This window comes from Ambystoma mexicanum, chromosome 4p, assembly GCF_040938575.1.
Source record: "Ambystoma mexicanum isolate Mex_15411 chromosome 4p, UKY_AmexF1_1, whole genome shotgun sequence".
NCBI lineage: Eukaryota > Metazoa > Chordata > Amphibia > Caudata > Ambystomatidae > Ambystoma > Ambystoma mexicanum.
The window spans coordinates 1,051,342,856-1,051,356,013 of NC_090927.1; the positions used below are offsets into that span (position 1 = coordinate 1,051,342,856).

At 44.8% G+C, this 13,158-nt stretch overlaps 1 protein-coding gene across 1 annotated transcript in view; it reads left to right on the forward strand.

Moving 5' to 3' along the window:
* SLC35F1 (solute carrier family 35 member F1) overlaps positions 1-13,158 on the forward strand; it is a 1,067,107-nt gene that overhangs the window by 950,965 nt on the left and 102,984 nt on the right. Inside the window, exon 7 of the mRNA XM_069606621.1 lies at positions 2,200-2,354. Coding sequence (XP_069462722.1) covers positions 2,200-2,354 — 155 coding nt within the window. The remainder of the gene's footprint in view (positions 1-2,199; positions 2,355-13,158) is intronic.

Sequence of the window (13,158 nt, forward strand, 5' to 3'; positions counted from 1 at the left end):
ATGTGTGGGTTGGTGTTTACAGATTTTGTCTCAAAGGTATTTTGGGGCTGAATTTGTGAGGCATTTGTGCGTGATGGCCAGGGTGCATAGTGTGATTCTGTCACGGATTCTATAAGATTCATGGTTCTCCCGACTTCACAAAAAGGACAACACACTGCAATGTGTTATGTTAGCTGCCCAGGCCCAGGGCCGCACCCCTGCCATAGTAAGAGCATTCTCTCAAAACTCTGTCTGGTGCCCAGAAAACTGCTGCAGGAGGTGCCTGCCTGGTGGCCCTTCTGCTTCACCTTCTTGGTAGAATTGGCTGTGCCATCTCTCAGGATGCCACTAACCTAGAGACGCCCCACATCATCATCTTGTTGCCACCTGCCACACCTTTTAGGGTACTGTCCTCCACAGACCACTTTTCCAAAGAAGTCTGCTTGCAACCAGGTTCTGGCCCCCAGCACTGCGGCTAGAACCAGGTGCTTACGCCCACTTGAACTGGTCCGCTGCTAGGCCTCTTCTGTCTTCTTGGCCTGGAATGTCTCCCATACTGTCTTATGGATGCACCAAAGGCCTTTGAGGCTACTCCTTTGTTCTATTGGTGGGAACAGAGTGTCTTTAAGACAGACTGGCATAGTGTAGCATTGGTAGCATCGCCCCCCTCTCAGCCAATGAGAGCAAGGTTGGCTTATTCACAGAAACCCAGGCTAACCCAGCTTTGTGGTTATTCAAACAACTCTCTGAAAGATTTGGCATGGTGCCTGTTTTGGCTACTCTTTAGACCCCCATGACCCCTCAGGGCACCCTAAGGAGTAATTCAGATAGCTGTTCGATAATAATATATGTGGGTCTCTAATATTTGAAGTAGCCATACCATGCCCCTGCCTGAACATCCTGTTACTGAAAGTGATAGGGTGTTACCCGCCATATTGAACCGCTCTACTCATGATAGGTGAGCAAGGGCAATATTACCGGGCCCTACTTGCCTGTTCGAGACCACTACCCATCCTCCTCCCTGCAGCCTGGGGGCGCCCAGCGAATGCACAGGCTTCATTCAGGCACCTCCTAGGCCTCTTAGGTCTTACAATGTATTCATGAGAATGCTGTACACTTTCGGAAAGGTTTAGCAATTTAATAGGAGTCGGAGAACCCTTAGGTGCACAGTCTGCAACAGACCATCATGCGTGTTTACGTGGTAGTGCAGAGCAAAAAAATGAATGGTGCCATGCTACGATGATATGATATGATGGGTTATTTATAACGTGCTTAATACACAGAGGTTTCTAAGCGTGGACCCGGGCATCGAACCCGTGTTGCTCTGTGTCGTCTTGCTTCCAAGGTGAGCACGTTGCCCCTGAGTTATCCTACCAATGCCATGTAGGTTTTGTGTTGTGGTGCTACATGGTTTCTGTAAGGTATTTATTTATTTCAAACAATACAACTAAAGGCAGTTTTCTGGGGCGCAATCTTAGTAGACGACACTAGATCTACTACTTTATAATATCTTACTATAAATGCAAGGAGCCATCCGGTGAACCCTGGTCAACCCTGACAAAGGTGGCACACGAATGTTCGTGGGGCACCGCTTCCAAAGCTCTGTAACCTGGAACTATTCACTGGTCACTTGTGAGGGGATGACTTAGGCAACCCAACTCCACACGCAAAGCAGTCATACCTCCCCCTCCTACCAGACTACCCTATGATGACCTATGATCAGCACCCCAAGAAATAGAAAGAAATGTTTAACATGTCAAGGCGCACTTTGGGGGCTGTTACAGGGCCCTGCTGGGGGTGGCACCAACCTGCCCTGCTTCACAGGCCTCTTTTGGGCTACCATTGGTGAGTGAGTCTCCAACATTTCCAGAGGAATTTCCGGAAAGGTTTTAAAGTTCTTGGGGCCTAGAACAGCACAAAATGTGGGTGGATCGCATTATCCTGGGGGAGTTCTCTCCCACGGCTAGAAATGGCATAGCATCATGTCAGATTTCTGATACTCCACTGTTGCCTCTTCAAATTCAGTAACAAATGTATGTAACCTGCACTTTTACAACATAGGAATGTTATTATAAGTTTGACTGGGGAGCTACTCATTGGTCTGTTCTTGGTTTGTTCCTCTGTGAAGTTTCGAGGGACGTAGCTGAACCTCGCCTGCTCAGTTCTCACTTTTGTCCTGAGGATCCATGATGATGTTGTTCTTGTCACCCCCCCCCCCAGGGCTGCTGTACGTGGGATTCAGCGCCTGCATGTTTGGCCTCTACAGCTTCATGCCGGTGGTCATCAAGAAGACCAGCGCGACTGCCGTCAACCTGTCCTTGCTGACCGCAGACCTGTACAGCCTCTTCTGCGGATTGTTCCTCTTCCACTACACGGTAGGTGGTTGATCCGCCAATCAGAAGTGACCATGCAATATCATTCCGAATCTTCCCTCGTTTGACCTTTCTACGACCTTTCACCATTACATAAAACTGATCCGCATCTCATAAATGCCTAAGGAATGTGATTTCACCTCTACTCCCGCTCACATTTGCGTGACCGGAGACCACTTTATAAAACTGGCCCAACAATAATGAAATGCCCCTGCAGTATCATTCCAACCCTTTGTCATCAGACCTCGCGGAGACCTCACACCACCATCAAGCGAGCCTTCAATTATCATATGAGTATGTTCTTTTATGTATGAAGTTTTTGTGCTTCTTGTAAAGTTTTGGGCACTTTAGCAACTTTTTCTCCATTGAATGCTTTAGTAAAGCGCAAAAGGCATGTGTGAGAGGGAAAATGGATACGTTATTAGATCCATTAACAACATTTCAGAAAACGTGATATTTTTAAAAGCGATAAGTATAAAAATGGGGCATCACCCCATCATTTCGCAGATCAAAATCTCGAGTCCCAAAATGTCGAAACTGTTCCTATGCATTTCAGCGCAATATGTGGGGGGTGGATTTGTGTGATCTATAATTTGAGGGGAGTAAGGGGAGTAGCGGGGGGGTCTCCACCGCATATAATTGTGCTGAAAGGTGCAAAAAGAAAAAACACTTTTGGGATTCAGGATTTTTGTCCACAGGATTCACATAGATCCTAAAGATGGCAGACATAATTCCCCTTCGTTTATTCGTTATCTGCATACCAATTTAGTAGCAGTGGCGTGCTCCAGAGTGAGCATGTAGCAAGAAAGCTGGATAAAAAGATCCAGCTGTTCAGTCGCTCTCTAATGATGTCCCAACTAAGGGGTTTCCGAGAAAAATATATTGCACTCTGATTTGAGTTCTAGTGTATCCTGTTTGAGTTTTCTGCAGTAAATCAGCCGTAGTCATCAGTGTCGGTTTCAAAAGTAGCTATATTCGGGTGAAGCCGCACGACGAACGCTGGAAGGTGAGCAAGGGGATGCTTATAATTAAGGGACCTTGATATCAGGGTAATGGAATATTAATTTGGGATACATACCTTTATTAGCTCCTGCAATCTACACTACGGCGCCCACGTCGCATTAAGGATTGGCTCAGCACTGCCTGAGATGACCGCAACACAATTGCAAATGCAGGTAATATGGGTTAAACACTCCATTTATGTAAACAACGCTAGGTTAAATTGATCAACTATGTAACTGACATACGCCCCTTGAATTTCTCCCTTCTTTCTTGACCACATGTGCTGATAACGATGTGAAACATGGGACCTATGGTATGTGTTCATTTTACATTATTTACCTTTACCAAATTGTGAATCTGCTGTTACTGTATGATCATAGACTATAAGGTTCGCTCTGATGAAGGAATAATTCTCCGAAATGCATTGGCACTATGACCTTTAAATGTACATGCACTGATGTCTGCCTCACTAAAGAAGCATTTAGTAAATATAACTAAATATAGCTACTTTTGAAACCGACACTGATGACTACGGCTGATTTACTGCAGAAAACTCAAACAAGATACATTGGAACTCATATCAGAGTGAAATATATTTTCCTTGGAAACCCCTTAGTTGGGACAACGTTAGAGAGCGACTGAACAGCTGGATCTTTTTATCCAGCTTTCTTGCTACATAGTTATTTGAAGTCTGGGTGTCTCTGGACTCATTTCAGTCAGCTCCTGGAAAACACCTTAATAACAGAAGATACATGATTACTTTGGACTATATGTACACATAAGTGTGGTGCCCACCTTTTTTTGCTCTGCTCCAGAGTGAGGCCACAATGCTGACAGAAAGATTCCAGGTACAGAATTATAATATCGCAGATGCATTGTAAAGAAGCTCTCTTTGTGTGTTGTTGGACAGGGTGGGTGCTTGGGGTGAATGTATCTCCGGGGTGGTGGTGTGCAACCTGTTTGATTGGCCTTCTGGTGATTCGTCGGGCACTGGTGCGAGTAATACCATGAGCACCATGACCGACATTGGGATTGGAGGCAACATCTCTGCTCACAAGCAGCCTTTTATGCTGACGGGTTGCAAAACTAAAATGAGGCAGAGTGGTCAAAACAGGCGTTATTTATCAACACCTTTGTCGCCATACTCATAGTGAGGCCATCCATGCGTCCTTTATTAGAGCAATTTGTAGCTGAACAGCGCAGCGGTGTTAAGAGCACCATGGCAGCGGTATCATGCTTTGAGCTATTGCTGGGAACTATCGCCTTAGTGGCCATTCCTGAGACAAAGTGTACAGCCTGTTCCATGTTGTGTTTCTTGCTGCTAGGCGGAATCCTGTCTATGAATGGCTACAGTGTGAGGCGGCGTGATATCGCATGTGTGCCCAATGGTGCACTATGCAAGACTATATATTATCGCAATCTCCTAATTTTCTATCATAATTAGCAAGACCCTCCAGTTAATTGGAAGTGGGTAATCACTACAAAAAGGTTACATTTTGCATTGCCATTGGCTAATATATTAATGTCTGGCCAAAAAGGGCCTCCTGATTGTTTCCAAAGCTCTCAGCAACAGCCCAGATGATTTCCTTTGAAAGGGAAACACTGCTGATGTTACAATGAAACCCAGCACCCCTCCACATTCAGCATTTGAAGGGATGCCAGGCCTAGTACAACACGGGGGCCGCGGGGGGGGGGGCGTGTTGCTTTTCCTGCCTGAAGGCCCTATAGCAAAATCCTGCATCAGAGCAAGTCCCAGGTTTGTTGCGTACCGGGTGGGGGAGTAATACCAACATGCCAGGAGTGTGGGAGGTGCTGGTGGCAATACGAAAAACCTCTTGTTTAGGGGTGGTCTGGTTCCCCCAACCAGGGGTGTTCATTTGCAAAGTGGATGGGGTGCAAATGTTTCCCTGAATTGGCCTGAACAAGTAAGCAAGCCTTAACCACCCAGCAGCATGTTGAGTTCTTCGACTGAGAACAATTTAAAAATAATGCCTTAAAATAATTCACTCTGCAGCACGTATCGCAGAAAAATGTAGTAGCACGCCATACAAACTGGTTTTGAAGTGTAACTTGAAATAATCCAGTAGCTTCCAGATTACCAACAGTAGAGTGGGACATTTTGCAACACATTTTCAAAGCAGTAGAACTGACTCCACAATATATACACCAATATTGCCCCCAAAGCAGGTCATGTAGCCTGTCAATGCAGTCACACCCATGGCTATCCTTCCTTCATGTTTGTTATGCCCAAACACCTCATGAGATTCCTTGCAATATAATACTCCAGCATTGCCACTGTAAAATACATGTTGATGCTGTTCAGCAGATCGTATCATGTTAAATCATGATAGTGCATCTACAAACAGTGCAGTCACACCCATGGCTATCCTTCCTTCATGTTTGTTATGCCCAAACACCTCATGAGATTCCTTGCAATATAATACTCCAGCATTGCCACTGTAAAATACATGGTGATGCTGTTCAGCAGATCGTATCATGTTAAATCATGAGAGTGCATCTACAAACAGTGCAGTCACACCCATGGCTATCCTTCCTTCATGTTTGTTATGCCCAAACACCTCATGAGATTCCTTGCAATATAATACTCCAGCATTGCCACTGTAAAATACATGTTGATGCTGTTCAGCAGATCGTATCATGTTAAATCATGATAGTGCATCTACAAACAGTGCAGTCACACCCATGGCTATCCTTCCTTCATGTTTGTTATGCCCAAACACCTCATGAGATTCCTTGCAATATAATACTCCAGCATTGCCACTGTAAAATACATGGTGATGCTGTTCAGCAGATCGTATCATGTTAAATCATGAGAGTGCATCTACAAACAGTGCAGTCACACCCATGGCTATCCTTCCTTCATGTTTGTTATGCCCAAACACCTCATGAGATTCCTTGCAATATAATACTCCAGCATTGCCACTGTAAAATACATGTTGATGCTGTTCAGCAGATCGTATCATGTTAAATCATGATAGTGCATCTACAAACAGTGCATTCACAACTGGTGAACAGCGTAACGCTGCATGATACTCTGCAGAATGGCTGGCGGCCCTCTGAACACCACATTGCTGAAAACTGCCCCACGTGGTAGATATGACATGGGTTGACCCACTGATTTTCTTGCCTAAAGAGTTAGGCTTCAGTTTAGTGCAGGGTCAAACTTCTTAAACCTAAATGTAATTGAGCCAGGGCAGAGGAAGGAGGATCACAGTCCAGGGCTGCACACAATTGTGTGCAAGCACTGGGCTGTCACTTTCATTGCGGTGCTGAACCACACACACATGCTCACTCTTTTGCCTGCCTAAGGACAAGGCAGGTGGACACAGAGCAAAACACGGCGAAGAAACAGAAGTAATGGACGGCAGATTGGTGTGTAGTGGGGAAAGTGGTGTGGGTCATGGGGGTCTCCCTCGTGTGACGTATGAAGCTTGTGTGTGGTAGGGAAAGTGGTGTGGGTCATGGGGTCTGCCTCACGTGATGTATGAAGCTCGTGTGTGGTAGGGAAAGTGGTGTGGGTCATGGGGTCTGCCTCACGTGATGTATGAAGCTCGTGTGTGGTGAGCAAAGTGGTGTGGGTCATGGGGTCTGCCACATGTGACGCATGAAGCTCGGTCATGTAAGACAGAAAGGGAAGTTCACTGGGGTATCCACAATTAAAATTCTTGTTATATGAAGCAGAGAGCCCAGACTACTGGGGTTGGGCTCTCTGCTTCAAGGAACAGTCATCTGTACTCAAAGCACTTTGCTCTTCTGATTCCCAGACGGAAAGGCAATGTATTTCAATGAATAAAAGTACAAGCAACACCGAGGCAAACAATGATATCGCACGCCACAAAATCGCCCTTGTCATGCTTCAAAGGGATGCAATCCATGCTGCAATCTCCCTGGGGTCTGGTAAACCCTTACAGCAGTCTAGACAATGCAAGTCAGCTAGTAAAATGTTTTTTTAAAAACATTAAAACACCAATTTGGCCTGTAAACAGGCACACAGGAAAACAATAAAAGTCACAATTTCATTGCTACGGAATATTTCCCAATATGAAATTATAAACCATAACTAGAAAGAATACTTCAAATGCACAAATACACTTCACAGTTGACAGTCAGAAAATAATATCCTGAGCGTTTTCATTCAGATAATGGGTGTTGCCAAGAGTGTGCGGATTCTCAGGACAATCGCCATTAAAGGCATTTTATCGTGCACTCAAGCAGGTAGGCCTCGTTCCCTAGAAATCTCGGTGTATGGGGATCAGTGGCGTCGCTAGAGGCCGGCTGGGGGTGCCGTGCCCTCCCTCTGAAATCCGGGGCCCCTCCTTGTGCCCCCACCAACCTAAGGCGAGCAATGACAGTGTTCTCTGTTCGCAGTGTTGTGACACTCACTGAGGCAAATGTCTGCAGATCACACGGCAAATACTCTCCCTTTCTCTCAAGGCTAGCAGTGAGCTTGGTATGCATTCTCCATCGTATGAACATGAGCACGAGCCACTTCTCAGGTGTCCCTGCCCGGCTTTTGCGCAGCGACCTCCATAGTGTGCAGAGCATCTTGCAGCCCCTCCCATCAGAATGTAGCCACATTCTGATGGGAGGTGGGGTGCAGTGGGGTGTGGGTAGTTGGTGTGCACAAAAGCCTCTCTGCAGGAGTGCTTGTGACGTCGCACACCTTTCATAGGCACCTTCCCAACCCCCATTTTTGTCTGTGGCCCCCTCTGTGCCCCTCCTAAATTTGATTCCTGGCGACGCCACTGAAGGGGATTGCACGTTTTTAATGTAAAGGCGAAAAAGGCTGAGAGTAAAACTCTGTTTTTAATTATCTAAACATAAATCAAACAAGATCGATCCTTTTTTTGTTTTTATTTGGGGCTCTGTGTCATTTGCTATAAGTTCACACATCCATAGGTCATTACTTGGCTAAATATCAACTACAAAAGAACGGAAATAAAACATTGATCAAATAACATCATCGCCATTTTGAGTTTCGTTTGTGGGGCAAAAGCCAGTGTCATGTATATTTCAGGTCAAATTGGGTTAGTAGAAAACGAGCAGGCAAGGGGGCAGAAAGAGGGTGCAGGTATATTAGCATTGCACTCTGCTAATCCATGTCAGCCCAAGATCACCAACTGAGCCTGTAAATAATGTCCATGTATGTGCTATATAATCATCAACTGAGCCTGTAAATAATGTCCATGTATGTGCTATATAATCACCAACTGAGCCTGTAAAGAATGTCCATGTATGTGCTATATAATCACCAACTGAGCCTGTAAAGAATGTCCATGTATGTGCTATATAATCACGAACTGAGCCTGTAAATAATGTCCATGTATGTGCTATATAATCACCAACTGAGCCTGTAAATAATGTCCATGTATGTGCTATATAATCACCAACTGAGCCTGTAAATAATGTCCATGTATGTGCTATATAATCACCAACTGAGCCTGTAAATAATGTCCATGTATGTGCTATATAATCACCAACTGAGCCTGTAAATAATGTCCATGTATGTGCTATATAATCACCAACTGAGCCTGTAAATAATGTCCATGTATGTGCTATATGATTTCTTGTGTTGTTAACGACTGCTCACTGTATAAATGTAATTGTATGACTAATGCCAAAGCTGTCTGTAACCACGCCATGATACCCCCCATGGTCTGGGTGTGTAACAAGTGAATAAAATAAATGACAGGTGCACCAGAAGCAGGGCAAAGTGGTCATTGGGATGAGGAAAAAGCAAGGGGCTAGATAGAGGGCAATATTAAGAAAAGGCAAAGATTAAATCATGAGCAACATCAATGCGACAGGAATCCACATAATCTTATAAAACAGACAGAAAAGAAGGGTTCTTTGGGGTTCCGTAAGCAGGATGCATCACTTCCTTCTACCTGGGTAAAGTGGAAGACACTGGCTGGGCATCCAACTCCCAATAACTGCCCAGACCTTCATCAGGCCTATTATTAGCGCGTGCAAAATAGGCGTATTACCAGCATGGCGGCGCACGGCCATTTCATGGAGTCCCTCACGTAATTCCAATCCACTTAATGAAATACACTGTGGGGTTTCCAATGGACCCGCTTCTCTGATATAGCATTAATTAGGGGATATGCATTGGGCTCAATAAAGTTCTCGGTGGCGCCTAATATGGGCACGCTTAAGGGTTCCAGTGGCTCCTTGATTGGGCATTTCACCTTCCCAATGATCTTAACAGCCGTTGGGATCTGTGCGTTCCTCTCAGAATCAATAATGCTGTGTTCCACAGAGAGCCGCGTGGACCGCAGTTTTCCAATATGTGCGTTTTCATTTTCCGAATCATAAACTAGGCCTCACATCCTGTGAACGCATTACAACACACACTATCGCAGAGCAATTCTGACCCCCGGCTCGCTTCTGGAAAGGAATGATGGTGCCCAGGAAAAAGGCAAAGGTTCCAGGGTAGCAGAGTTCCAGCCCTAGGCTAAAGGGCAGCAGATCAGGATGCAAAGAGTCCAGTGTGCAGGGTGACCAGACGTCCCGGTTTTGCCGGGACTGTCACGGAATTGGGTGCTCAGTCCCCCTTTCTCAAGATTAATTTCCCATTGGAAAATGCAGTGGTGCCGGTTTTTGGTAGGTGGTCTTCAAATCTGGCAGGCAGGAATGTGCAATCTCACACCGAAGAAATGCTGTTTTTTATGAATAAAGGTAGTGGTAGTTTGTGATAAATTAATTATAATGTGTGCTTATTCCACCACTAGCACGTAAACCTCCTTCTTCTCCAAACGCTACTGCAGTGTAGTGCCTTGACAGCCACTTTCAAAAGTTAGTCCTACTTTTATCTTAGTTGCCCTGTCCCGATTTCCTAATAGGCCGCAGTGCACTGTGGGACATCAGTACCCACGGAGCCAAAGGGCATGTCTTGACAATCAAGTTGTAGAAAATTCACTTTTATGTGATGAGGAAATGATGTCATGAAGCCTTGTTGGGTTTCCAAAGAACCAAGAGGCATGTCTAAGCCCAGTGATGCCTCGGGCCTTCTTCCAGGATTAGGTAGCGTCCAGGGAAGGAGACAGAGAACCCCAAGCTGAGCACCTTAGAACGGATACAGCTGAGTGTGTATAACCTCTGCTGGGGACATGATACGGTGAAGGAGAATCGTCTGTGACTAGGAGGAGCTCGTTAAGCAAAATGACTGAATGTGGGTGTAATTCATGCCATTGAACATAAGGTGGCCACAAAGTGATTATACACGATGGGGCTTTCTCCGAGAGTGCATTACTAGCTTAGGGCCACATGGTGGTGCTCAAGGAGCAAAACCTGGATGCACCGAAATGAACACAAGTCTTTACTGCATTTTCATTGGGGTTTAACCTTATATAACTATTCCCCAATCTCCAACAACACTTTTCACCTTCCATTATATCGTCAGTAAGGATGAATCTGTGGCCTAAAAACAGCACTGTATTCAGGCCTTCAGTGATCCAGGATGAAATCAAAATGCTAACATATTAATTGCATGAACCCAATGGCTGTTTCTCAAAAAGTCATCAGATTAAAGGACATATTTGATGTATGAGCCTTCAAACCCAAAGTCTCAGGTAGATTATAGCTTTTGTGTTGAAAAGAAGCGGAACCCAGACACTTTATGGCCACTTTTAAAATCCTGCTTATAAAAAGGAGAATTACTCAAACCAGCGGAATTCCCCCTAGTCCACGGGTCTGCAACCTTTGGCTATACTGGTTAGGGCTGATGGGAGTTGTAGTCCAAAACATCAGGCAACCCAAAGGTTGCAGCAAGCTGCCCTAGACAAATGTGATAAGCCCAGGACCGGTGTATGGACGAAGCCCTTTCAGTTGCAATAGGCATAGAGTTAATGCTCGCAAGGCAAGTCTGGCACACTCAGGGCACTCCTGCTGGTGGCACCCTATGGATCAACCTACAATTGTCTTGTTCCTAGATAAGCCAGCATCTAATGGTCACTTACTCAGAGTAGCTTCAGTAATCACAGACAAAATATGACTTCTCTTTTGCCAAATGTTAAACCAGGAGTGAACTCTACTTTACTGCAATGTAGTCAACAGTCTGCAAGGGACAAAGTAGCCCCTTGTTTTGAGCACAGCCATATGGGACCCTTTAACTTGAGACATCAGCTCAGCATTGGCAGTGGTTAATGGGAATGTTTGAGCTCTGCTTGCGGCCCACATGGCATCTTGGCTGGCTCTTCTTCTCGGTCATGGATTTTTGCTGACCGTGCGTTCTGAGTCCTGACTCCACCTGCACAAGAGGGTAGATCTCTTTGTTCTTTTCATTTCTGTGTCCCATGCACCTTACCATATTTATTTTGTATTAGTTAGTGTAATGATAATTAAGAATAATATTAGGTTATTTAGTGCTTCAGGCCGGATTCCTCCCACTTCTTGGCGCCGGTATAATAACTGTTATTTTTACGCAATGTAATAGTACTCAATTTCTGGTCCTTTAAGGATTAAGAGCAGTCCACTTGCAAATTAGAGGCTTTCTCCATGTAACAGGATAGGGACTGTCCTGTTAGCTGTCCACCAAGACATCGCCAGTCACACGTCACATGCTTGTCACTAGTCTGGCCTGCGCTTGGCTGGTCCTGCTTATTCGCATACACTTCACACACTGTTCATTTCTTCTCACTTGCTCATTTATACCCCAACTATTCGAATAGCCTGTGTACACGGGCTAATGTGTGGAAAGGAAGACAATTTCAGAGTGTAAATATATTATGTGGTGTATTTTAATGTAATTTATGTTAATAGCAAAACAACATTTGTAAAGGAACTTGCTCCTTTTACATGGACGAGTAGTAATCTCAAACAAATTCTCACCGAATCCGTTGAAAGCTCAACATTGTACGGACAATTGTTGTATCTGCACCTCATTGTCTTGGATTCCACTTACAGCTTTTGGACCCAAATATATAATGTTCAGGGATGGCAGACTAACACAATTCACGCGCAGCATGATTTGAAGTAGACATGAGATCATAAAACAAAGAACATTGAAGTCAAATAAAGTTTAAAACGTACATGAAGAATAATATTTCTGCAGCTAATTGTATGTTATTATGCTATTACTGTTTAAATACACATTTTGTTTGCCTGGAAGATGAACTTGAATATAGCAGGATGTATTGGCCTGACCAGTTCAGCACGGGCTGAACCGCCGCGACATTTTGGTGTGTGCATCTTGGCATGCCCGGTTCGGCGCTGTACCATTTTGCCGCCGGGATCTTTTGGCGTGGAGGGATGCCGGCTGGAATGTGCATATGCATACAACAGATACACAAAACACATGTTCAGATCTGGAATGTGCATAAGAAAACAAGCATTAATAACATTAGCGGAAAGTCTCGCTGCGAAGGGGGATTGTTGATAGCCACTCTCTGCCAGTGCTCTTTGTGTGCACTAGCCGAAAGCTGAGACATTCAATCGCAGCGCTCATAAAAATATATTTTGGCTTCACACATTTCACTGTGGAGTCGAATCATCCCCATCTTTATTGGATGATAGCTGAAAAGGTTAATGCAAATGCTGCAAAGATCCCTGAAACAAGCACGTTTACTGACTTTCAACATTCTGATGTTGATAAAAAAGGAGTGCCAATCTTACTATTAACTTCCACAAGATGTTTCAGTTTGAATATGCTACGCAAATAGTCGCTAATTCTTCTGCAAGGGATAATTGTTTTCTATCGTAAGGATATAGCTCATTTTTTGAAACCGTGCCCGTTGCGTGATGTACAATTGCCTGGTAGCGTGCACGCATAGGAGGACCCGCT